This window comes from Ornithorhynchus anatinus, chromosome 1 (genome assembly GCF_004115215.2).
Source record: "Ornithorhynchus anatinus isolate Pmale09 chromosome 1, mOrnAna1.pri.v4, whole genome shotgun sequence".
Lineage (NCBI taxonomy): Eukaryota > Metazoa > Chordata > Mammalia > Monotremata > Ornithorhynchidae > Ornithorhynchus > Ornithorhynchus anatinus.
The window spans coordinates 59,607,167-59,633,353 of NC_041728.1; the positions used below are offsets into that span (position 1 = coordinate 59,607,167).

Here is a 26,187-nt window from a genome sequence, read left to right on the forward strand (position 1 = left end):
AGTGCTTGGATCAGTGTGGTAGAAAGTTTGGATCGATTAATCAATGGTATTTATTGAGTGCTTACTATGTGCTGAGCACTGTACTAAACACTTGGAAGGAAAGTTCAATACAGTAGAGTTGGTAGGCTTGATCCTAGCCCACAAGGAGGGGTGAATTATCTGTAGTAAGGGTAGAAATGACAGGATTTGGTGACAGACTGGGTATACAGGTAGCCTGAGAAGGACGAGTCAAGGATAATGTTAAGGTGGTGATATTTTCTACAGTAATGGGAAAGTCTTGGGAAGGACAGGGTTTGGGTGGGAAGATGAAGAATTCTGTGTTGGACATGTTAAGTTTGTGGTGTCAGTGGACATCCAAGTAGAGATGTCCAGAGGCAAGAGAAAATGTGAGACTGCAGGGAAGGAGAGAGGTTGGGGCTGGAGATGTAGATTTGGGAATCAGCGTGGCGCAGTGGAAAGAGCACGGGCTTTGGAGTCAGGGCTCATGAGTTCGAATCCCAGCTCTGCCACTTGTCAGCTGTGTGACTGTGGGCGAGTCATTTAACTTCTCTGTGCCTCAGTTCCCTCATCTGTAAAATGGGGATTAAGACTGTGAGCCCCACGTGGGACAACCTGATTTCCCTGTGTTTACCCCAGCGCTTAGAACAGTGCTCGGCACATAGTAAGCGCTTAACAAATACCAACATTATTATTATTATTATTACAGATGGTAGCTTGAAGCCATGGGTGCGAAATGAGTCCCACGCATGGGAGTGGGTGTAGATGGAGAATTGAAGGGAACCCAGAACTGAGGCTTGTGAAACTCCCTCAGAGGGTGACAGGCCGAGGAAGAGGCTGTGTCTTTCAGACACAGACAGAGTGATAGGAAGAGAACTGGGAGAGGACATTGTCAGTGAAGTTATTTGGGTAACGTTTCCAGGAGAAGGGGATGGTCCACAGTGTCAGAAGCAGTTGAGAGATTGAAGAGGAGTAGAGGCCTTTGGATTGGGCAAGAAGGAAGTCATTGATGACTTTAGAGAGAAAGGTTCTGACAGAACATGGTAGCTGATAGATGGGAGGGCATCCAAGTCCTGGTTGTTGAATGTGCATCATCCTGGGCATGGATGGTGGGCTTGTCCACTGCTCCTTTAAATGAGGGGATTGGTTATTCTATCAGCTAGCTTCCTGACCACAGCCTCAGAATCTCCCTGAGATGTGGGGAAAGGTACATATTAAGCCTATTTTAAAGATAAAAACACTGAAGCCCAGAGAGGCAGAGCTGAGATTAGAACATGTAGGACATCTGTTTCCCAGACTCCTGCACTTTCTACCAGACAGAACTGCCCTCCAGACCCAGAAGAGGGAACAGGTAGGGTATCTAGAGGGCTTTAGGGGAGATCACACAGGTTTAACTCTCCTTCCCCAACCAGATCTATTACTGGTTCATTTCAATCCAACGATCTGTTCATTTCTTAAATCTATGTTGCCCTCTCACAGAGGACGATGAGGAAATGAATGAACCTGAGGCACTTTTATGGGAAAAAAAACATCAATATAGTCAAAGAGAACAGAGGTAAGTGAGATTTAAACTTTTTTTCTTGAAAGACCTTTCCCCCCTGAAGTCTCATATTTCTGTTAGGTTTTTAGGTAAGGGTATAATCACAATTCAGGAGCATGAGCGTTGGCATAAACAGAGGAAGATTATGGACCCAGCCTTCAGCCGAAGGTAAGAACATGATTTCATTATTATTATGGTACTGTTTTATTTGTTAAACTCTTACTATGTGTCAAGCACCATTCTAAGCACAGGTGTAGGAACCAGTCATTAATGTCAGACCCAATCTCTGTCCCACATGAGGCTCACAGTCTAAGTAGGAGGGAGAACAGATATTTAATCCTATTTTTTACAGTTGAGGAAATTGAGGCACAAAGAAATTAAGTGACTTACCCAAGGTCATGCAGCAAATAATTGGCAGAGGCAGGGGTAGAACCCAGGTCCTCTGGCTCCCAAGCCCATGATCTTTCCACTAGGCCAAGCTGCTTCTCTATAAGGAGTCTTTCCCTCTATTTTTCTCCAGTAACACCGACCACTAAACCACCAGTAGAGCCCAGCTTGTTAGTGTCTCCACCCAGAAACACTGAGTGTGAAACAAATTATCCAGAGGCAGAACTGAAAGACAGTTGTGCTGGGAGCTTTGCGAGGAAGAGACTGTGTCCTTTCTTAGAGAACTGTCCTGCTCAGCCCTGCTTTCTATTCCTGTAAGCAATGACTACAATCTGGCTCATAGTAAATAGGGAATCCAAAGCAGGAGTTTATTAACGCATTTGGTCTTGGTCAGCCTGTTGCCCGAAAGGATTTTAAACTGAATTGAACATAAGGGAAGTCGTCATTGGATTGGATAAGGATATTTTGTCTTTCGCATTTCCAGGTGATCTCCTCTAAACTGTGAGCTCATTATGGGCAGGAATGTGTCTATTGTTGTATTGTACTCTCCCATGCGCTTTTAGTACAGTCCTTTGCACACAGTAAGCGCTCAATAAATACAATTGAATAAATGAATCTCCTGGAAATATTTCTTCATCTGTAAATAGCTGTTCCCCCGCCTCTATAGACTGAGAGCCCCATGAGAAACAGCATGACATGATGGACAGAGCACGGGCCTGGGAGTCAGAAGGTTGTGGGTTCTAATACTGACTCCACCACTTGTCTGCTGTGTGTGACCTTGGGCAAGTCTCTTCACTTCTCTGCCTCAGTTAACTCAGCTATAAAATGAGGATTGAGTCTGTGAGTCCCACACAGGACAGGGAGTGTATCCAACCCAATTTGCTTGTATCCACCCCAGCACTTAGTTCAGTGCCTAACACACAGTGCCTAACACACCTAATGCTTAACAAATATCACAGTTATTATTATTATTATGTGGGACAGAGATTGTGTCCAACCTGATTAACTTATATCTATCCCAGCACTTAGAAGAGAGCTTGACACATCATAAACACTTACAAATGCCATTATTATCACAGATGGCAGAAAATGAAAGTGGCTTATCCAGGATAAGAAATCTTCTTGCATTAGAGAACCATCAGGACAGTAAGAACCCTCCCTACACACAAAAAAACCCTCTTTCATTCCAAAGCACTGTACACAGTGTAGACAAGCAACACCAAGCCCTAAGGAAAAAATTCACACTAAGCTACACAGCACTTGAAAAGAAAAAAACAACCTATTTAGCCTGTACCATGAGGAAAGCACCTGTGCTAAGTGCTGGGAAGATACAGGTTAGTCTGAATGGACATGGTCCCTGTTTCACATGGGGTCACAGTTGAAGATGATTGACCTTGGATAGATGCAGCTGGCAGTTTGAAGCCTTCTAGTTCTGAGACGGAAAAAGGCTTCCTCTTTCGAAGAGTTTTCTAGTGTATTTTTTTAATAATTGAGAAGTAGTATTGTGATGACTCCTATTTTGAATTTTGATGTTTCCTTTATATTTGTTTTTTGGACAACTCCTCCAAGTCCATGACATTGTAGCTTCCGCATCAAACAGAAATTCCTCACCATCAGCTTTAAAGCACTCAGTCATCTTGCTCCCTCCTATCTCACCTCATTGTTCTCTTACTACAAACCAGCCTACACAGTTCACCGCTCTAATGCCAGCCTTCTCACTGTACCTTGATCTCGTCTATCTTGCTGCCAACCTCTCACTCACATTCTGTCCTTAGCCTGGCATGTCCTGTCCTTTCATATCCAACAGATAATTACTCTCCCCACCATCAAAGCCTTTGAAGGCACATCTCCTCCAAGAAGCCTTTCCTAAGCCCTCATTTCCTTTACTCCCACTCCCTTCTGCATCATCCTGATTTGATTTCTTTATCCTCTACCCACCACCAGCCCCACAGCACTTATATAAATTATGGATATATACATAAGTGCATATTAATGTCTGTCTCCCCCTCTAGACTGTAAGCTCATTTTGGGCAGGGAATGCATCTACCAACTCTGTTATATTGTTATAGTGAACACTGTCAAGCTCTTAGTACAGTGCTTTGCATGCAGTAAGTACTCAATAAATACAGTTGACTGATTGATTGAAAGAGTGTAGGCCTGGAAGTCTGAACCTGGGTTCTAATCCTTGCTCTGCCATCAACCTGCTGTATGACCTTGAGCAAGTTACCTAAACTTCTCTGGGCCTCAGTTTCCATCTCTAAAATGAGGATTCAGTACCTGTTCATCCTCTTCTTTATACTTTGAAACCCATGTGGGACAGGGACTGTATCCAACCTGATTATTTACATCTACCCCAAAGCTTAGTACAGCGTGTGGCACATAGTAAACACTTAACAAATACCATTATCATCATTACCAAGTTTGAAGGAAAAGTGCTTGATAGTGGTTAAGTAGATATCCTCAAATTCCCCTCCTTTCTCCTAATTCTCTGCCCATTTCTTCCAAAACATCACCAAGTTTGAAATAAACTTGTTATTAATCTAAAAATATATTTCTAACCTTATTGGCATCTGCAACCCCTTTAATCAGTCAGCAATATTTACTGAGCTCCTATTATGTACAGAGCACTGGACTAAGCGCTTGGGGGAGTACAAAACAACAGAGTTGGTAGGGCTCTTTTATCAAACACTTCCTTTGCTCCAAGAATTCTACCAGATCTACAGTCTTCCCTCTTTTCCATAGTTACCTGGTTGGTATGATGGGAACATTCAATGAGAAGGCCGAGCAGCTCATGGAGATCCTGGAAGAAAAGGCCGATGGGAAAATGGAAGTGAGCCTTCTGAACATGATGAACCGGGTGACTCTAGACATCATTGCAAAGGTACAGGATGTTGTTTCTCTGCGGGAGGACTGAGAGAATGCACAGCCCTCGTAGGTCATTCTGCATCGAATAGACAGAATAATCTTGTATTTTCAATCCTGATATTTTGATCTCTTGCTTTCCTTTGAACCCCAAAAGTGCTCTGGGGGCAATTTTAAATACTTTCTGCAAATGTCTGATGTGCTACAAAGTCAATCAGTCAATTGTATTTACCTACTGTGTGCAGAGCACTGTACTAAGCACTTGGTAGAGTACAGTATAACAAACAGATGGTACACAGTGGTACAAGTGTAACACTTTAGGCCTCGGGAAATTCAGGCCCAAAGAAACAAAAATGTTTTATAAAAGCAAAAAACCTGGCCAATCTTGCTATTCCACTCCCTAGACTGCTGGTTGAGGTTGGCGTGGTTGTAATTTATTTATATTCACGTCTTTATATATACCTCAAGACTGTAAGCTTGTTATGGGCAGGGAATATTTCTGATATATTGTACTCTCCCAACCAATTAATGGAGTGCTCTGCACACAGTAAGCGTCCAATTAATACATTTGGCACTGTGACATGCCATGGCTATGTGGAGGTTTGGGGGCTCGTTCTTATGGAGCCAATCATCAAGGCTCATGCCAATGTCAATGGATGCCTCTGTCCTAGAAACAGCCCTGCAGGGCCTGGAGGCTAGCTCTGGCAGGAGCATCCCTTTGTGGCTTGGGAACAACAGGCAAGAAGCAACATGGCCTAGTGGAAAGAGCTCGGGCCTAGGTAGTCAGAAGACCTGAGTTCTAATCCCTGCTCCGCTGCTGTGAGACCTCGGGCAAATCACTTCACTTTTCCTGACCTCAATTCCCTTGTCTGCAAAATAGGGATTCAATACCTCTTCTTCCTCCCACTTAGACTGTGAGCTCCGTGTGGGACCTAATGATCTTGTATCTACCCCAATGCTTAGTGCAATGCTTGGCACACAGTAAGCACTTAATAAATACCATAATTATTATAATTCTAGGAGAAGGCAACATCTTCTGGCTGATGATTCAGACCCAGTGTTTAGTAAAGTGCTTGGCACATAGTAAACACTTTAACAAATCACATCATCATTATTATTGTTATTATACAGAGCCTGGAGCCAGAAACCCCTATTTTTATGGAACAGCCTCCTGCCCCAGCTGCCACACCCCTTCTCTCCTCTCTTTGAGCTCTCAGTTCAATTCATAATCCACCGTTCCCTTTTTCAGCACACCCTTATCCTTTCAGCATGGAGTTACTATCGTTGTGGGTTACTTCATTTACTGTGATAGCAGTAAATGCAAAATGTGTGTTTCTGTGCCAGCCAAGTGTTTGGCCGTGATGTCTCTTCTCCAGGACAGGGGCAGTGCCTGTTCTGTGCCCCGGGTCACAAACTCTCCCACCAGTGCTCTGCACCCTGGACCTGTTAAAGGTGTGTTGCCCTGGCTGACTTGGAAAATGTGTTTGCCCAGGGCAAACTAGATCAGAGTTCTACCACCTCTCCCCTCTCTGTGAGCCTCAGGTGGCATTTGGGATGGAGACCAACACCCTGCACGATGACCAGACGCCGTTTCCTCACGCGGTGACCACAGCCATGAAGGGAGTCTCCATGATAAGGAACCCCATGTTAAAGGTACACATTTCTGCTCTTTGTTGGTGCTGCTGTGTCACACTGCTTCTGAGAAGGCCATCTGTTCTGCCCCCAAAGTGGGGACAGGAGGTACTCTCTTGTAAGAGGTGGCTCCAGGGCCTCTGCCCTCTAAACTGGAGTTGGAATTGTTTGACAAATGAGGGGCTGTTACTCTACATTGAGCAACAGCGTGGCTGAGGGAATAGAGCATGGTCCTGGGAGTCAGAAGGACCTCAGTTCTAATCCTGACTCCACCACATGTCCGCTATGTGACCTTGGGCAAGTCATTTCACTCCTCTGGGCCTCAGGTATCTCATCCGTAAAATGGGGATTAAGAGTGTGAGCCCCTTGTGAGACAGGGACTGTGTCCAACCTGGTTAACTTGTATCTACCCCAGCACTTAGAACAGTGCTTGGCACATAGCGCTTAATAAGTGCCATAATTATTATCACTATCATCAGACCACTGAGATGATGAAAGAGATTGATGCTTGATTATCCTCCCTGGTGGCGGGAAGAAGTGTCATTGACAGTGATCATCTGAGGGAAGGCAGCTTGGAATGGCAGCCTTCCACTGAGAGGGAAGGCAGTCCCTGGTCCGTGGGACCTGAGGAGAATCATTGTTAGTGGGTTGTGGAATGGGTGGACATTAGCAGGCAGGAAGATTCACAGCAGCCTTGGAGGAAAGAGCATGGGCCTCAGAGCCAGAGGACCTGGGTTCTAATCCCGGCTCTGCCAATTGCGTGCTGTGTGACCTTACATAAGCAATTAACCTCTCTGGACCTCAGTTTCCTCATCTATAAAATGGGGATTCATTGCCTGTTCTTCCTCCTACTTAGACTGCGAGTCCCGTGTTGTACAGGAACTGATTATCGCATAACTACCCCAGTGCCTTGTACAGTGCTTGACACATAGTACATGCTTAACTACCACAATTATTCTTAGGTGAGTGTTTAAAAAATTTGCCATGGTTAATCCACTCAAGGGTAACCAAGAGTTGCCCGAACTGTGTTTAGTTTCTACCAGGAAAACGGAAGGTGGTAGATGAGATCAGAAGTAGTATAAGGTTTCTGCGGCAAACTGGAAAGGAATGCATCGAACGCAGGAGGGAGGCTATTCAAAACAACGAGGAGATTCCACCTGACATTCTCACCCAGATTCTGAAGGGGGAAGGTAAGGGGATCCTGCCGTGGAATTTTATTATGTGCTTGCCGAGGTAGCAATTTAATATCTCATGAGCTAATCGAGTGTTCTCTTCCTTGGTAAAACCCCTCCCGTGGGATTCATGTAGATGGGAAGATTGTCTGAAGTGATAGGCGGAGAATCCATTTTGCTGAAAAAGCTGCATTGGCAGCTGGGACTCCTGTTCTCTGTGAGCTTAGAGTCCAACCTCAGTGTGGCCCTGGGGAGTTGAATTCCCCAGTGTACTTTCTGGCCTCAGGTTTTTTTCTGCTTAAAGAGAATATGGTATTTGTTAAAAATATACTCACACCCCACCCTCCCCCAACCCTGGGGACTCTAGGAATCATGCCAAAAAGAAGTATAAATCCATCATAGTAACCATAATGACCGCCTTGGGGCAGCCCCACAGCCCACCAATTCCAGGACCCTGCCTCTGACAAGGATGAGAAGCAGCATGGCTTAGTGGATGGAGCACAAGCCTGGGAGTCAGAAGGACATGGGTTCTAATCCTGACTCTGCCACTTATCTGCTGTGTGACCTTGCGTGCTGAGTGAGTCACGTCACTCCTCTGAGCCTCAGTTCTATCATCTATAAAATGGGAATTAAGACTGGGGGCTCCATGTGAATCAGGGACTGAATCCACCCTAATTAACACGTGTGTACCCCATCACTTAGGTACCTGGCATACAGTAAGAGCTTAACAAATATTCCTTAAAAAAAAAAAAAGGCAGGTGGGAAACCTGAACTCCTGAAGGACTTACATGTACTGGTCACCCTCCTGGACATCCATCTTCAAGGGCAGGGATGCACCATCCAACATCTTTAACTTTCCCCACTGCCTCACTAACCCCTCCTCCATGAAATTTATCTAAACTCTTCCTGGATTTCCAAATAGAATCAGGAAGAATGGTATCTTGCAGCTCTAACGTAAGGGTGGGGGCAGTGGTTAGCTGCTAATATTGGATTGAATAGAGTTTAGAGCAATTAGTTGCCAGAGGCTCCTAGTACACTTAGGATGAGAATATTTTCTGTAGTTCTCTCCGATTGTTTCTCCTTGGAAAAGACCAAAGGAGGCGGGAGGCTGGGGGCACAGGCCGGGGGACATTAGCCAAGACTTTCCTGAGCCACCTGCAGGGAAGAGAGTACCTCATCAGGTGCTTATCAAGACATCTTGGGTTCGTGAGTCTTCTTTTTTCCAGTTCTCCCTAGAGAGAGTTCAGGGCATCAAATTATTTCTGGATTCCCAACCGAAATGAAAAACAGGTCCAGAGATTCAGGAAAGGCCCAGGTCACTAATTGAAAGAAAAGTTTGTTCTGGCAAATTTTTAAAAGTGTTCTGATTTTTGTCTTTTTTTATGGTGTTTGTTAAGCACTTACTATGTGACAGGCACTGTTCTAAGTACTGGGGTAGATACAGGATAATCAGGTTGGTCTCAGTCCCAGTCCCACATGGGGCTCACAGCCTTAATCCTCATTGTACATATGAGGTACCTGAGGCACAAAGAAGGGAAGTAACTGGCCCAAGGTGTCACAGTAGACAAGTGGCAGATCCAGGACTTGAACCCAGGTCCTTTGGACTCCCAGGCCTGTGCTCTATTGCTTGCCCTTCATCCTGTGTATTCTTTATTTCATAAAAGCCACCATTGTCCCACTCACAAAGAGAAGTCCAGGGACCAGAACTATGAACACGTTCCAACATCTAAACATAGGTGACTATGGGCTTCCCTTGGACTCAACCTCCCATGGGCAGGAGCTGGTCATCCCACTGAGCAGAGCTAGAAAGGGCTTTGAGAGAACTTTTGGTCCAGGCCCCTGCCTACAGGGAAGGGGAAGCCTTGACCCTTGGGGAAGAATGGGGCTCTGTCCTTTTCATGCATTCTCCAAGGGCAAACACACCACTGTTTCCTTCAACAGTTTAGTATTCTGACTGTTCTGAAAAGCAAGATGGCCTAGTGGATAGAGCATGGGCCTGGATTCTAATCCCACCTCTGCCACTTGTCTGCTCTATGACCTTGGGCAAGTCACTTCATTTCTCTGTGCCTCAGTTACCTCATCTGTTAAATAGGGATTAAGATAGTAAACTCCCATGTGGGAACGGATTGTGCCCAACCTGATTAGCTTGTATCCACCCCAGTGCTTAATATAGTGCCTGACACACAATAAGTGTTTAACAAATAGCATAGTTATTATTATTAAGTTACCCCCATTTCTTACTTCTCCTCATAGAGCCTGTTTTCCCATACTTTTCATTGTTTTTGTCACTCCTCTCTGGGACCTTTCCAGTTTCTCCATTTCCTTGAAAGTCAGGGAACCAAAATTAAACCCAGCACTCTACTAAAGGTCAGACTAGTGCCAAATAAAACAAAAAAGTTGCTTCCCAGCTCTATATTGACTTTTTAAAACCTGCCCGACATGGCTGCTCATTCATTCATTCATTCATTCAGCTTACGGCCTCCTCTGACCCCCAGATCTTTTTTGACTACACTCAGGCATCACCAGTCTTTTTCCATCCTGCAGTTTATGCTATCTGTTTGTCTCCAGTGTGTGGAATATCTTGCAATGTGTTGAATTTCATCCAGCTGAGGTTGGGGACCATTTCTCCAGCATATCATGGTCACTTCTGAGAAGTTAACCCCAGTGTTGGGCCACCTGCAAACTCTGAGGGTTGTACTCTCTTTCTTTACCTTGGTTCCCGGTAGAGACAAAGTGCCAATCCTGAAATGCAATGCCAAAAGAATGAGCCTGAGCTATATAAGAAGGGAGGAAAAGAGATGGCAAAACATTTGGCCTGACTACTGGCGGCTAAGGGTGATCTTACAGTGTTTTCACTTTTCCTTTTTCAGCTACTGAGGGACCGAGAGATGATGAAACGATGGTGGATAACTTTATCTCTTTCTTCATAGCTGGTTGGTATTCTCTGGGTAACTTGGAGTTACTATGTACAGCAGTGTGGGCTAGTGAAAAGAGCATAGGCTTGTGAATCGGGAGATGTGGGTTCTCATCCCCCTTCAGCTCCTGGTCTGCTGTGTGGCCTCAGGCAAGTCACTTAACCCCACTGAACATCAGGCTCCTCGACTACAAAACAAGAATAAAATTATCCGCCACTGCCTACCTTACAGGATAAAATGAGGTCAGTGATGTGAAAATACTCTGGAAGAATGAAAGAACTGTTCAGAAGGAAGGGCTACTTCACCCATCTCTGTAACATGAGGGCTGTGAACTTGTACACCCTCCATTAGGGGAAACCCACACTGTAGAACTCAGACCACATCCAGGCATGCTAGATCTTCTGACCCTGTGTCATGTTGTCTCCGGGTGGGTGGGTGTTCTCGGTAGGACGTTCCCTAATTCTGCTGTGGCTTTTTAACCAAAATGTATATTGAACCTGGCTGTTCTGACAGCACTTAGTATATCGTCATTATTATTAGATGACTTTCTGGATGGCAAAAACAACAAGAAGTGCAGTGTAGTTTAGTGAATAGAGCTCGGGCCTGGGAGTCAGAAGGACCTGAGTTCTGATGTCGGTTCTGCCTCTTGTCTGCTGTTTGACCTTTGGCATGTCACTTAATTTATCTGGGGCTCAGTTACTCCATCTGTAAAGTGGGGATTAAGGGTGAGTGCCTCACAGGACAGGAACTGTGTCCAATCTGATTAGCTTTTATCTACCCTAGAGCTTATTGCAGTGCCTGGGACATCCAGTGCTTAGAACAGTGCTTTGCACATATAAAGTGCTTAACAAATGGCATCATTATTATTCTTATAGAAAGCGCTAAACAAATACCATAAAAAAAGGGGGCAGGGAAACTTGCCCTTAACAAACAGAGAATCTCCACTTATTGGGCTTGGATTTGGTTTCAGAAAGCCAGACTGTGGCATGGAAACTCCTCAGGGGTCTAGAAGTGGGATGCAGGATGCGGCCTGAGCACTCTGTTGAAACTCCACAGACCCATTAAACATTGGGAGTTGTTCATTGTGGTGTACCCTGTTGGCAGGGTGGCAGGAGGGACACATTTTGGGGGCCTGAAGTTCTGGTAAGGCCATGGCAAGGATTGAAGGGTCACCTGCCTCTGATCAGCAAGGGCAGGAAGAGGGTTAAAAAGTTCCACACTGATATCTCGTCCCTCTGCCACCCCCATCCTGATGTGGTGCAGAATCAAGAGGCTCATGTGGCTCACAAGAAACACTCTGCCCTTGTCAACCAGTCAATCAGTCAGTCATCTTTATTGAGCGCTTACTATGTGCAAAGCCCTGTATTAAATGTTTGGGAGAGTTCAATACAACAACGAACAGACACATTCCCTGCCAACAATGAGCTTACAGTCTAGACCCCTGAAGCCTGGTCTTCCCAGTGAAAAGGCAAGGCTCCAGAGAGATGCCAAGGCACGGGGCAGAGAGGATTATGAGATGGGGCTGGCTGCTACCTGAGGTGTGGATTATGTCCCCAAATCTTGGGTGGAACAGGGGCTTTCCCTGAAGTGTCTTCTAGGCACCCACAGCCATCATGTGGTTTTTAGCAGACTCAGTTGTGCATTATGCTGAATGCAAAGTAATCCTCTCTGTCATAGTCCAGGTCCCTCATGGGGCTCACAATCTAAGAGGATGGGAGAGAAGATAAGGAGAGAAGTGGAGAAGCTGAAGCACAGAGAAGTTAAGTGACGTGGCCCAAGGTCGTACAGCAAATTAAAAACAGAGGAGGGATCACAACTGGGGTTTCCTGACATCTAATCCCATAATGCTATTTCTACCAGGTCATGCTGAGCTTCTGATTTAGGCATGTTTTATTGTAGGTCATGAAACCACAGCTAACCAGTTAGCATTTACAATACTGGAGTTATCCCGCCACCCTGAAATCCTGGAAAAGTGAGTAGACTGTTTTCCCTCAGGGAAGCCAGAGCCAGCTGGAGAAATCATTTTTCCCCTTTTTTCCAGGGCTATTTCAAAGTCTGGAAAACTCACCGCCAATTCCATCTATTACCCGGCTAGATCCATGGGGATTCTCAGTGAATCAGAGCCCAATGTTGGGTAGGGATTATCGCTATTTGTTGCCGAATTGTACTTTCCAAGCACTTGGTACAGTGCTCTGCACATAGTAAGCGCTCAATAAATATAATTTAATGAATGAGTCTCTAGTGTTTGAGCCCATGCTGTGTGGGGTGCTTGGAAGAGTACAATTTGAGTAAAAGACACAGTCCCTTTGGCCTATTGGAAAGAACATGGGCCTGGAAGTAGGAGGACCTGGGTTCTAATCCCAGCTCTGCCACTTTATCTGCTGTGGGACCTCGGGCAAATCCCTCAATGTCTCAGTGCTTCAGTTCCTTCATCTGATAAACGGGGATTCAATCCCGGTTCTCCGCCCGACTTAGACCATGGAAAAGAAACTGTCCAACATGATTATTCTGTAGCTACTCCAGCACTTAGCACAGTGCTTGGCACATAGGAAGCACTTTACAAATACCACAGTGTTTGGTGTTATTAAAATCTAATGGTCTACAACACATATATTACCCAATACTTATAAGATCAGATGTGGAGGTGAAGCCTCCATTAAGGGGCGGAACAGGACTCTCGTTAAACTGAGAAGTAGTGTGGCCTAGTGGGAAGAGCATGGCCCTGGGAGTTAGAGGACCCATGTTCTAATTCCGGCTCTGCCACTAACCTGCCGTGTGATCTTGAGCAAGTCATTTCATTTCTCGGAGCCTCAGTTACCTCATCTGCAAAATGGGGATTAAGACTGTGAGCCCTATGTGGGATGGGGACCAAGCCACAGAGGTTAAGTGACTTGCCCAAGGTCACCCAGCAGACATGAGGTAGAGCTGGGATTACAACTCCCAGTCCCGTGTTCTAACCATTACGCCACGCTTCTTCCAGATAAACTCATGTTGTCATAAAAACGTTCCCTGTTTCCCTTAGGATCTTGTCTACCAACTCTACAGTATTGCACTCTCCTAAGCGTTTAGTACAGTGTTCTGCACCCAGTAAGCACTCAATAAATACCACCGATGGACTGATTAACAGTGCTGCCGAAACCCATAGCGAAACCTCACATTCTGGCAGAATTGAGGGTGGCCTGGAGGTAAAGTCCAAAGTCAGGGAGGGCAAAGGGAGAGTAGGGGGTGGTGGCCAGGTCGGGAGGTCACCTTCCCTGTCTTGTGGTCCCCAGGCTTCAGGCCGAGGTGGATGAAGTGGTCGGGTCCAAGAGAGACATCGAGTATGAAGATTTGGGCAAGCTGCAGTACCTGTCACAGGTGAAGTATGGGGGCAATGAGGGAGGGAGCCTGTTGAGGGCAGGGTTCATGCCAAAATAATTAGCAGCCAGAGGTGCCAACTCCATGCGGTGGGGGGAATTTTTTGCAGCTATTTTGTGAAGATGTTCCCTCCCCCCAGTGATCCCTGTGACTGGACACCCAGTCTTACCCCAAGTTTCTGAAACTGGAGAATGGCTAAAAGGAGGTACTGTTCCTCCTGGCAAGTCTGAAAAGGTCTTTCTGAGTGCAGGAAGTAAGCACCTCTTCCAACAGGTAGTGATTGACTCCAGTGATTAAAAAACCCACAGTGGGGGCCAGAGGATAATTGAGTTGGGAGGTTCCCTAAACTGGGGCATGAGGCAAGATCTAGATTTTCCTCTGTGTTCCTGTGCATTGCTTAAAATGTTCTCCTGATTCACACGGACCCTCAGCCCTGTGAATAATAATAATAATAATGTTGGTATTTAAGCGCTTACTATGTGCAGAGTACTGTTCTAAGCCCTGGGGTAAATACAGGGTAATCAGATTGTCCCACGTGAGGCTCACAGTCTTTATCCCCATTTTACAGATGAGGGAATTGAGGCCCAGAGAAGTGAAGTGACTTTTCCACAGTCACAGAGCTAACAAGTGGCAGAGCCAGAATTCGAACCCATGACCTCTGACTCCCAAGCCCGTGCTCGTTCCACTGAGCCATGATGCTTCTCTCAGTGAAGTCCAAAGGAGTTTAACTAGATTCACAGATGAGTGGTCTGTGCTTGGCAGTTGTTAGAGAGAGATCTAGGGTTAGAGAGGGGGAGAGCAAGGGGTGTTGGATGATCCGTTCCCAACCCGAAGGGCAACCAGCACGTGGTTCTTCCAAGTGATACAATGGCCAGGGCCGGTGTGATGGTCTTGGACGTGGACTCTGTCCTTCTGGATGAGGGGCAAGTCACATCGTCTGTGCCCTGACTTCCCGCGGAGGAAGTTGAATTGTACTCTCCCAAGTGCCTAGTATAGTATTCTGCACATAGTAAGTGCTCAACAAATACCATGGGTTGATTGAACATGAGCAAGACTGAGCTCCTCATCTTCCCTCCCAAACCCGGTCCTCTCCAGACTTCCCTATCACCGTGGATGGCACGACCATCCTTCCCGTCTCTCGGGCCCGCAATCTCGGTGTCATCCTTGACTCGTCTCTCTCGTTCACCCCACACATCCTATCCGTTACCGAGACCTGCTGGTTTCACCTTTACAATATCATCAAGATCTGCCCTTTCCTCTCCACCCAAATGGCTACCTTACTGCTACGGGCTCTTGTTATATCCCGGCTAGACTACTGTGTCAGCCTTCTCTCTGACCTCCCTTCCTCCTCTCTCGCCCCGCTCCAGTCTATTCTTCACTCCGCTGCCCGGCTCATCTTTCTGCAGAAATGATCTGGGCATGTCACTCCCCTTCTTAAACAACTCCAGTGGTTGCCTATCAACCTCCGCTCCAAACAAAAACTCCTCACTCTAAGCTTCGAGGCTCTCCATCACCTTGCCCCTTCCTACCTCTCCTCCCTTCTCTCTTTCTACCACCCACCCCGCACGCTCCTCTCCTCCGCTGCCCACCTCCTCACCGTCCCTCGGTCTCGCCTATCCCGCCGTTGACCCCGGGCCACGTCCTCCCGCGATCCTGGAACGCCCTCCCTCCTCACCTCCGCCAAACTGATTCTCTTCCCCTCTTCAAAACCCTACTTAAAACTAACCTCCTCCAAGAGGCCTTCCCAGACTCAGCTTCTCTTCTCCCTCTACTCCCTCTACCACCCCCCCTTCACCTCTCCGCAGCTTAACCCTCTTTTCCCCCCATTTCCCTCTGCTCCTCCCCCTCTCCCTTCCCATCCCCTCAGCACTGTACTCGTCCGCCCAACTGTATATATTTTCATTACCCTATTTATTTTGTTAATGAAATGTACATCGCCTCGATTCTATTTAGTTGCCATCGGTTTTTACGAGATGTTCTTCCCCTTGACTCTATTTATTGCCATTATTCTTGTCTGTCTGTCTCCCCCGATTAGACTGTAAGCCCATCAAACGGCAGGGACTGTCTCTACCTGTTGCCGACTTGTTCATTCCAAGTGCTTAGTACAGTGCTCTGCACATAGTAAACGCTCAATAAATACTATTGAATGAATGAATGAATGATTCTCAGGGAGCAGGGTGGGATTTTAGGTTTTTGCTCTGAGGCAGGAGAAATCCAGGATGTCTATATAGGATTTTGCAGATCAGACATGATGCATGGGCACCAACAGGCCTCCTGAGAAAATGGCTCCTCAAGCCTCATTCCTGGGCTGAGGTAACGGCGGAGGGGAAGGAGACCCACATGTTACTAAGAACTCACAGTACTCTCCTGTTTCTGTGATGCCACTGAAGGAGGCCTGACCCAAACTTGTTTCTTTCCGGCTCCGCCCTTTCTCCGGGTTTCCTGCAGGTCTTCAAAGAGGCCCTGCGGCTCTACCCTCCGGGCCCCGGGACTTCACGGTGGCTGGACAAGGAGTTGGTGGTTGACGGGATCCGGCTCCCCGCTCACACTTCCATTTTCGTAAGTCGGTCTGTGCAGAGGTTGGGAGGCCAGGAAGGAAGGTCGTGAAGAAGAGCAACAAGAGTGAGGGAGATGGCTGTGGTTTTCCCCTCTCTCTTCTCTCTATTCTCAGCACCAGGCCTGGGGTGGGCTGGGCTCTGAGAAGGAACAGGAGGAGGGTCTGGCCTGGATTTTGCAACCAGGTGGGGGCCACATCCAGATTGCTATCTACTGAATGTGGCCCTCCAAACAGGCTCAGAAGTCCGTGATTCAAGCCACACACCTTCCTGATGGGGGAATCCAATTGTTTCCAGGGACTCATTCCATGAGGGGCTCACTTTAGTGGTGGTGAGATCACGTTGGTCAGGACAGCCATCCCTGTCAATGTGGGGTGAAATAGTGGGTACCCCACTATTGACAGGGACACTAATTCATCTAGCCCTGAACAAGTTTAGACAGTCCCCCGGTTTCCTGCTGCACAAGATACTGGGGGAGAAGCCTGCCCAGTCAACAGAAGGGGAACCTAGGGGGGAAGGAACACTGTAGCAGGGGACCTCACTAGCGAGGGTGTGATGAGACTGAAGGTATTCTGGAAGAGGACTGTGGGTAACCAGGCTGTATCGTTGTTCTGGCAGTTGAGCTCCTACACGACGGGAAGGCTGGAAACAAATTTCAAAGATCCCCTGGTTTTTAACCCAGACCGATTCAGCCCTGAAGCTCCCAAGTAAGTCCGTGATTAATTCCTATTAACCAAGAGACGAGGGAAGCGAGGGGCGATTCCACCACTAAGATGCTTCACATGGAAACTTTAGCACAGATTGTTTCTCTTCCACTGGTTAATAGTACAGATTATTATTATTATTATTAGTAGTTGTAGTAGTAATAATAACTGTGGTATTTGTTAAGTGCTTATTATGTGTCAGACACTGTACTAAGCACTGTGGTAGATACAAGCAAGTAGGGTAGGACACAGTCCATGTTCCAACAAGGAGCTCACAGTCTCAATCCCCATTTTACAGATGAGGTACCTGAGGCACAGAGAAGTGAAGTGTTAGATGGTGAGCTCGTTGTAGGCAGCTTTATTGCTGTATTGTACTTTCCCCAGCACTTACTACTGCGCCCTGCACACAGTAAGTGCTCAATAAATATGATTGAATTAATTAATTTGCCCTTGGTCACAGAGCAGACAAGTGGCAGAGCTGGAATTAGAACCCAGGTGCTCTGACTCCCAGGTCTGTGCTCTTTTCACTAGACCATGCTGGAAGCCATGGAGTTGGAAGGCTCGCTGAGATGTTTGGGGAGAGATTTTTTGATGGAACTGAAATCCTGACTGGCCTGGGATTCAAAATTGCGGTCTGAGCTGTAGCTATTGGGCTAGAGACAGTTACTGACAGTGAGGCATGTTCTAGTATTGAGAGTAAGGTTCAGAAGACCTAGGTTCTAATTCCAGCTCCGCTACTGGCCTGCTGTGTGACCATGGGCAACTCACTTAACATCTCTGGACTAGTAATACCTGACTCTCTCCCCGTCACAGTGGTATTGTACGGGTAAGATAAACTAAGATGCTTCAGAAAAATAAAAGGGCTGTGCAAATTTAAGATGTTTTATTGGAGAAGCTTAAATGATCATTAAGTGATTATGGTAAGATTCTGGATATTTAAAACTGTTTTTGTTAATCATTCCATTTCCCCCCTACCCCAAACGCTTTCGTAGGCCATACTTTACCTATTTCCCGTTTTCCTTGGGGCCGAGGTCTTGCATCGGACAAAACTTTGCTCAGGTAAAGCAGTGCTTTGGGGAGAGGGAGAGCCTGGTCCCTCATCTGGAACAGTCTGTGGGAATGCTTGGTTGTGGTGCAAGTCACTGGGCAGGGATTGTCTCCATCTGTTGCCGAATTGTACATTCCAAGCGCTTAGTACAGTGCTCTATACATAGTAAGCGCTCAATAAATACTATTGCATGAATGAATGAAGTGAGAGAGGGGTTGTTCCAAGAGGAGCTGAGTGGTGGGAGGGAGTTGGGGCGGTGCCCGGCCTGTATCAAGCACCACTCTCCCTCATTTGGAGACTCCCTTGGACCTGCCTGCCTCTCCTCCCCTCCACCCGTCATCTTTCCTGTCAGTTTCTTCCAAATTATTCCCCAATGCCAGTAAAGTGCCAGTGGATCACTTGAATTTGAATTTTAAGAAGCCACATAACCTGAGGGGAATAATACACCAGCCCTGGGGTCGGGAGACCTGCACTCTAGTCCCGGCTAGGCCTCTGCCACCTGCCATGTGACCACGGCCCAGTCACTTAACTCTCCGGGCCTCAGTTTGCCCGATTGTAAAAAGGGGAGAACAATCCTCGCCACCCCCTGCCTCACAGGGATGTTGGAATGTTGAAACGAGATCACCAGTGGTCCCACAGTCGTTGGCTCGAGATGACATTGATGGGCTTTCTGACTCTGATCTGGTGCAGATGGAATCGAAAGTGGTGATGGCCAAATTTCTGCAGAGGCTTGAGTTCCAGCTGGCTCCAGGACAGAACTTCACGATTCTGGACACGGGATCCCTCAGGCCCAAGGATGGAGTCTTCTGCACCCTGACGCCCAGGAAAAGCCACTGTGACTTCAGTGGGGGAATTGGAGGGAATATGATTTCAGAAGGGCTTTGAAGATGGGGAGATGTGAAGGTCTGCCGGATGTGAAGGTCGCGGGGGGTGAGCGGGAGAGCAAGAGGGGGTTAGCGAGAGAGACGAGCATGAGGCAGTGTGTAGGTTGGCATGAGAAAACCTTCCTGATTTCCCCAGACACAATTCTTTAGAGAGGTAGTGCCCTCCTCACTTCAGGGGTCCCGGGACCCTGGCCCCAACTTCCCCTGGGGGGCTTCCATCCCTGACTTTGAAGTGATGGTCCTCTAGACTTGAAGCTCATTGTGGGCAGGAAACATGCCTGTCAACTCTGATATATTGTACTCTCCCAAGTGCTTACTACAGTTCTCTTTACACTGTAAGTGCTTAGTAAAGACCATCAATTGATTAAGTGGACTCACGGTTCTGGAGGAAAAAAAATCAAATAAAGCACTTTGAAACCCTTGGGGTTACCTGTGCTCTTGGCACTGGGTATCTTTTTGAATAGGAAAGTGTAGTGTAAGCTTATTGTGGGCAGGGAACGTATCTGTTATATTGTTACATTATTCTTTCCCAAGTGCTTGGAACAGTGCTCTGCACACAGAAAGCACTCAGTAAATATGATTGGCTGATTAGTGTTGATCATCCCAACAGTTGGTTCTGCTTGCCTACCATTATGGGCTTCTGCCTGGGTTTCCTGCTAGACTGGAGATTCCTCAAGGGTAAGGACAGCATCTTTTAAGACTACTGTATGCTCCCAAGCACACTACACAGTGCTCTACGCACAGTGGATACTATAGGGTCACAGAGCTAGAGTTTGCTTAGATTGAACTATGTTGCTGAACCTAGGGTTCAGAGCAAGCAGCGCTGGAGAGAAGGTCCTCTGAAATGGGGCCGGTCTTCTTCTGTTCCCTCGTCTAGGCAGACAGATTGTTGCTTTCCTGCTGAAAAGAAACTTAGCATATTTGAAACAGCATGGGCCTGTGTTCTAATCCTGCCTCTGCCACTTGCCTGCTTTGTGACCTTGAGCAAGTCACTTTAACATCTCCAGCCCTCAGTTTCCTCATACATAAAATGGGGATTCAATCCCTGTTCTCTTTCCCCCTTAGACTCTGAGCCCCATGAGGGATGGGGTTTGTGCCTAACCTAATGATTTTGCATCTACCCAGCACTAAACAGAGGACTTGTGGCAAGGGCTAAGTGCTTAACAGATACCACAGTTATCATAATTATTACTATTACCCCGGCCCTCTTTATCAGTAGTATCGGATCACCTTCAGAACAGAACAGGTCTGGGGCTGAACTGGAAAATACCTGCTTTCTATCCTAAAGTATTTTTGTATTGTACTCTTCTGATCACTATGAATGTTGTACTAACTGTATATAAAGAAACCGTATTGCTTGGAGCTGAGTTGGCCTTGACTAGCAGAGGAAACTCTGCTCGTCAACCACCATTCCCTACTAGTGCTAGAAGAAGCACTAATAGTAATAAACTTGTCCCTGACATACCCTTTCTTGAACACAATGCAGAGTCCGTGAAGTTTTTCTTCTACAGAGACATGGGCTGAACTATTAGGAAAACATCTGGGCAGCGGAGTGAAGCATGGACTGGAGTGGGAAGAGGCAGGGAAGTCAGCAAGGAAGCTAATGCATTAATCAAAGTTGGGTATGATAAATGCTTGGATCCTAATAGTAATAATTTGGTTGGAAGAGAAAAGGGTGGTTTCTAGAGATGTGAAGGTTAAATTGACAGGATTTGGTGACAGTGAATAGGTCGAATGTGAGTAATGAGTAGAGGATAATGCCTAGGTCAGAGGAAAGTCATGGTGTCTACAGTGGTGGGAAAATCAGGGAGAGGACAGGTTTGGAGGGAAAGATGAGCTATGTTTTGGACATGTTGAGTTTGAGACATCGAGGGGGCATCCAAGTAGAAGCGTCGTGAAGACAGGAGGAAAAATGAGACTGCAGTTGAAGGAGAGAACTCTGGGCTGGAGTGATAGATTTGGGATTACCGATGTAGAGATGGTAGCTGAAGTCATGGGAGTAAATGAGTTATCTGAGGAAGTGACTGTAGATAGAGAATAGAAAAGGACCCAGAATTGAACCTTGTGGGACCCCCACAGTTGGAGCGTGGGAGGGAGAGGAGAAGCCTGTGAAAAAAGACTGAGAAGAAGCAGCCAGAAAGAACCAGGAGAGGACAGTGTCATTGTTTCCAGCGTCAAAGGCAGTAGAGCCCGTGTTCTATCCACTAGGCCATGCTGCTTCTGAAGACTTGGAATCAAGAAGGCTAGTGCTTCCCTATGAGCAAGGGACAGAGCCACGGTGGGGGAGGAGGGAAAAGCGGAGAAGGAGAGAAAAGAATAGACACACAGTGATGGTTTAGAAAGGAAAGCGGTGGAAGAGGAGTGGAAACAAATGGTCAGGAAGAGGAAGGAGATGTACTTTTCCAGAAGCAAAGTCCTTCCCCTCCCTAGCTAGGGGTTCCCAAAGTGATGAGAAGGGGGACTGAATCCAGGTCCCTGGGGCAGGGTGAAATGGAAGAGGCCATCCTGGCCATGACCGCCGATGGCCAAAGGGACAGCAGACCTCAGGGGCTCCCCACCCCTATTCTCAGACCACCCATTCTGAGACCTTTTCCTACACCAGAGCAGTACTCGGGCCGGTTTCACCTCCCAACCCAGGTGCACCCATGGATCTCCTTTTGGGGAAGGGTCAAAGGGGCTTAAAAACTCAACATCAGCCACTACTAAATTCTAGTGGCTTTATCTTGTCCACCCAGGCCCTTGACCTGTTGCCAAGCATTCTCCATCAGGACAGAATTATGGGTCATTTATCAACAGGAATAGAAGGGTTGAAATCATCATCATCATCAACAATGGTATTGATTGAGCACTTACTGTGTGCTGAGCACCAATACAACAGATTTGATAGACATGTTCTAGGGGAGACAGTACAAACTATTTAGAGTATATAATTGGTAGCTATGTACATAAGTGCTGTGAGATACTTAAGGGAGGGGCATTGCGACAGACATTAATATAAATAAATAATTTACAATATTCAATTGATAGCTTTGTACCTAAGTGCTGTTGGATAATAATAATAATAATAATTATGGTATTCGTTAAGCACTTACTATGTTCTAAGCCCTGGGGTAGATAAGGTAATCGGGTTGTTCCACATGGGACTCGCAGTCTTTATTCCCATTTTACAGATGAGGTAACTGAGGCATAGAGAAGTTAAATGACTTGCCCAAGGTGACACAGCAGACAAGTGGTGAAGCCGGGATTAGAACCCACATCGTCTGACTCCCAAGCCCATCCTCTTGCCACTAAGCCATGCTGCTTCTCAATAAAATAATAATAATGGTATTTGTTAAGCGTTTACTCTATGCCAGGCACTGTACTAAGCACTGGGGTGGATATAAGCAAATTGGGTTGGATACAGTGGGGAAAATATCAAATGCCCAGAGGTCAAAACGCAACCTGCCCAAGTCTGATAGCATTTCATCTAAACCAGAATGATCAAAGCCAAGATCATCAAAATATGGAAATCTGTTGAAGCTGCCAGAAAGTCTAGCTTTAAAAACCACAGAGGGTGTGGTGGAATGCTTTATTTTACCTAGATTGGAGGATTTTGTTTTCAGGAATTGTGCGGTTGGATTTTTTTTTGCTAATCAACCAGTCAATGGTATTTATTGAGCGCTTGCTATGTGCTAAGCACTTGGGAGAGTAAGAAACAGCGTGGCTTAGTGGAAAGAGCCTGGCCTTGGGAGTCAGAGGTCGTGGGTTCTAATCCTGGCTCCGTCACTTGTCAGCTGTGTGACTTTGGGCAACTCACTTCACTTCTCTGGGCGTCAGTTCCCTCATCTGGAAAATGGGGATCAATAATAATGGTAATAATAATAATGATGGTATTTTATTAAGCGCTTACTATGTGCAAAGCACTGTTCTAAGCGGTGGGGGGAAACAAGGTGATCAGGTTGTCCAACATCAAGACTATGAGCCCCATGCGGGACAACCTGATAAGTTTGTATCTATCCTAATGCTTAGAACAGTGCTGGGCACATAGTAAGCACTTAACAAATGCCATCATTAGTATTATTGTTATTACAATGCAGTTAGCAGACACAGTCCCCTCCCGTTACGTGCTTTCAGACTAGAGGACAAAGATTTACAGTTAACTGCTTTATGCCTGGTGATTTGTCTGGCAGCTTGGGTCGACCCCTCTTCCCCCCTCTTATCCCATTTCAATCTATTGTCCTGTTTCTGTCAGAAGGTGAAAGAAAAAGGAAGAAGGAAGCCACTTTGTTCCCCTTCTTATCCCATTTCAATCTATTGTCCTGTTTCTGTCAGAAGGTGAAAGAAAAAGGAACAAGGAAGCCACTTTAGGGGCTTGATTCTGGACAGGCAGGAATCCTAAAGGCTTTCCCCTCAACCCCGGGCTCATTTCCATATTCCGCCACCAGAGGGCAGCGTTCCCCTGCCTCGCTCCCGCCCACAGGCTGCCAAGGTTGGTTCATTCATTCATTCCATCTAATTTATTGAGCGCTTACCCTACTGTATTAAGCGCTTGGGAGAGTACAGTACAGCAATAAATCACATTCCCTGCCCATAGCGGCGTTCAGAGCCTGAGGTGGTGGAGGAAGGCCTAGTCTGGCCCATAATTTGGAGACCCCAGGTCTGGAACATGCTGGACTTATTCATTCAATCGTATATATTGAGCGCTTACTGTGTGCAGACCACTGTACCAAGTGCTTGGGGTGTACAATTCGGCAACAGATAGCGACAATCCCTGCCCAACAACGGGCTCTGAGGGAGTATCAGAGGCACAAGGAGAAGCTCAAGATAGGCAGCCTTCAGAAGCAGCATAGCCTGGTGGGCTAGAGCAAGGGCCTGGGAGTCAGTAGACCTGGATTCTAATCCCAGCTCTGCTACCCATTTGCTGGGTGACTTTGGGCAAATAATTTCACTTCTCTATGATTCAGTTACCTCTTCTGTAAAATGGGTTTAAGAATGTGACCCCCACAGGGTACCTGGATTGGGTCCAACCTGATTAGTTTGTTTCTACCCTATCGCAGTGACTGGTACGTTGCAAGTGCTTAACAAATACCATAAAAAAATAGGGTTTATGTCCACCAACTCTGTTATATAGCAGTCTTCTGAGTGCTTAGTATAGTGCTCTGCACATAGTAAACTCTCAATAAATATGATTCATCTAGGGGATGCTTAGCTCTTTTGACTCTAACCTATTCTCTGTCCTCTATCCTGCCCTTGTTGAAGAAGTGTGCAAAGTCTAATTCAGAAGTGCCTTTTCTTGGTGGCTGTTGAATCAGATTATGGCCACTAAGGAAGGGGTGGAATTGGAGTTTTTGTGTGTGTTTCGGAAGCAGTGTAGCCTAGTAATAATAATAATAATGTTGGTATTTGTTAAGTGCTTACTATGTGCAGACCACTGTTCTAAGCGTTGGAGTAGACAGGGTAATCAGGTTGTCCCACGTGAGGCTCACAGTCTTAATCTCCATTTTACAAATGAGGCAACTGAGGCACAGAGAAGCTAAGTGATTTGCCCTCAGTCACACAGCTGACAAGTGGCAGAGCCAGCATTCGAACCCTTGACCTCTAACTCCCAAGCCCGTGCTCTTTCTACTAAGCCAAAAGTGCCCAGACCTGGGAGTTGGAGAACCTGGGTTCTAATTCCAGCTCAGCCGTGTACCTGCTGTGTAACTTTGGGCAAATCACAACTTCTCTGTGCTTCAGTTTCCTCCTCTGTGCAATGGGGATTCAATCCTTCTCCATCCTCCCTCCTCCCTTAGACTGTGAACCCCATGATGAGCCGGTTTTCCACCCCAACGCTTAGGACAGTGCTTGACACAGACTAAGGGCTTAATGTATACCATAATTATTACTCGCCACTAGCTGTGGTCAGACCTAGTCCATCAGACTTTGTTTTCCTATTCAGGAAGGCATGATCTTTGTTCTATCTGAAAAGAAAAGTTTAGAGCCTCCCTTCTGTTTAATGGCTGGAGTTTGGGGTCAATGGATAACCAGGGGCCAAACCCTCCCGACTCAGGGAGAGAGGGTGGGGAGGAGGGGAGAGAAGAAGAGGGAAAGAGAGGGAGGGAAAACTGAAATCAGCCTCTCTTATTAGTGCTTGCTTTCCCCTTCCTGAGATCGGCTTTCAGCCTTATCACGAGGAGACTGGGCTTTCATTCCTCCTGGCACATGCCATAATTCCAGGAGAGACAAGTTTATCTTTCAGACGGGGAGTGTTTATAGTTCGGGGGAGGGAGCGGGAAGGAGAAGGGGGGAAGGGACTATATACTGACAAGGCGGTTGATCCTCCCCTCTTTCTTCCCAGGGGAACAACTGTGGCTCCCCGGATGGGCCACAGTCTTTTACACTGTGAGCCCGTTGTTGGATAGGGATAGTTTCTATTTGCTGCCGAACTGTACTTTCCAAGCGCTGAGTACGGTGCTCTGCACACCGATTGTGCACCCCAATAAATACGATCGATCGAATGAATGGGCCAAATGTCCAGGAAAGGGAAGGGAGCCAGGAGCGGGTCCGATGCGGGGGTGACCTGCTCCCTGCCCTGCCCTTCTCCCTGCCCCACAGCTCTAAAGTATATTTCTGTCATTTGATTTATTTATATTGATGTCTGTTTACTTGTACTGATGTCTGTCTTCCCCCGTCCCCTGTGAGCTCGTTGTGGGCAGGGATTGTCACTGTAGCCGTATTGTACTTTCCCAAGCGCTTAGTACAGTGCTCTGCAAGCAGTAAGCGCTTAAAAAATTCGGTTGAGTGAATGAAGAGGTGAAGCTGATCCTAAACGTGGGGGGTCCGCACCCCCATCCCTCTGCCCCAGCCCGGGGCTGGCGAACAAACGGGTCTGAGGCCAACTGCTAGGGGGGAGGTGGGAAGGGGGGGGTTCACTGTCTCCCCAAATTAGAGGCTCAACCCAGGCTCATCCCAGGCCCCCCGAGCGGGCAGAGGCCGGGGCAGCACTCCCGCCCTGGGGCGGCTGGGGGCAAGGCAGGGGGAGGGTGAGAGGGATGGGGGGGGCGGGTGAGGGGGCGGAGCCAGGGGCATTTCATTCATTATTGAGCGCTTAGGGTGTGCGGAGCCCTGTACTAAGCGCTTGGAAAGTACAATTCAGCAATAAAGAGAGCCAATCCC

General features: G+C 46.9%; 1 protein-coding gene across 1 annotated transcript in view; it reads left to right on the forward strand.

Annotated features, from left to right (window-relative positions):
- LOC100082015 (cholesterol 24-hydroxylase) overlaps window positions 1–20,534 on the forward strand; it is a 36,471-nt gene extending 15,937 nt beyond the window's left edge. Inside the window, exons 5-15 of the mRNA XM_029064047.2 lie at window positions 1,619–1,705; window positions 4,667–4,805; window positions 6,329–6,439; window positions 7,452–7,608; window positions 10,461–10,523; window positions 12,405–12,477; window positions 13,778–13,862; window positions 16,311–16,421; window positions 17,036–17,124; window positions 18,114–18,180; window positions 18,860–20,534. Coding sequence (XP_028919880.1) covers window positions 1,619–1,705; window positions 4,667–4,805; window positions 6,329–6,439; window positions 7,452–7,608; window positions 10,461–10,523; window positions 12,405–12,477; window positions 13,778–13,862; window positions 16,311–16,421; window positions 17,036–17,124; window positions 18,114–18,180; window positions 18,860–19,054 — 1,177 coding nt within the window. The 3' untranslated portion in view covers window positions 19,055–20,534. The remainder of the gene's footprint in view (window positions 1–1,618; window positions 1,706–4,666; window positions 4,806–6,328; window positions 6,440–7,451; window positions 7,609–10,460; window positions 10,524–12,404; window positions 12,478–13,777; window positions 13,863–16,310; window positions 16,422–17,035; window positions 17,125–18,113; window positions 18,181–18,859) is intronic.
- Window positions 20,535–26,187: the final 5,653 nt, after the last annotated feature.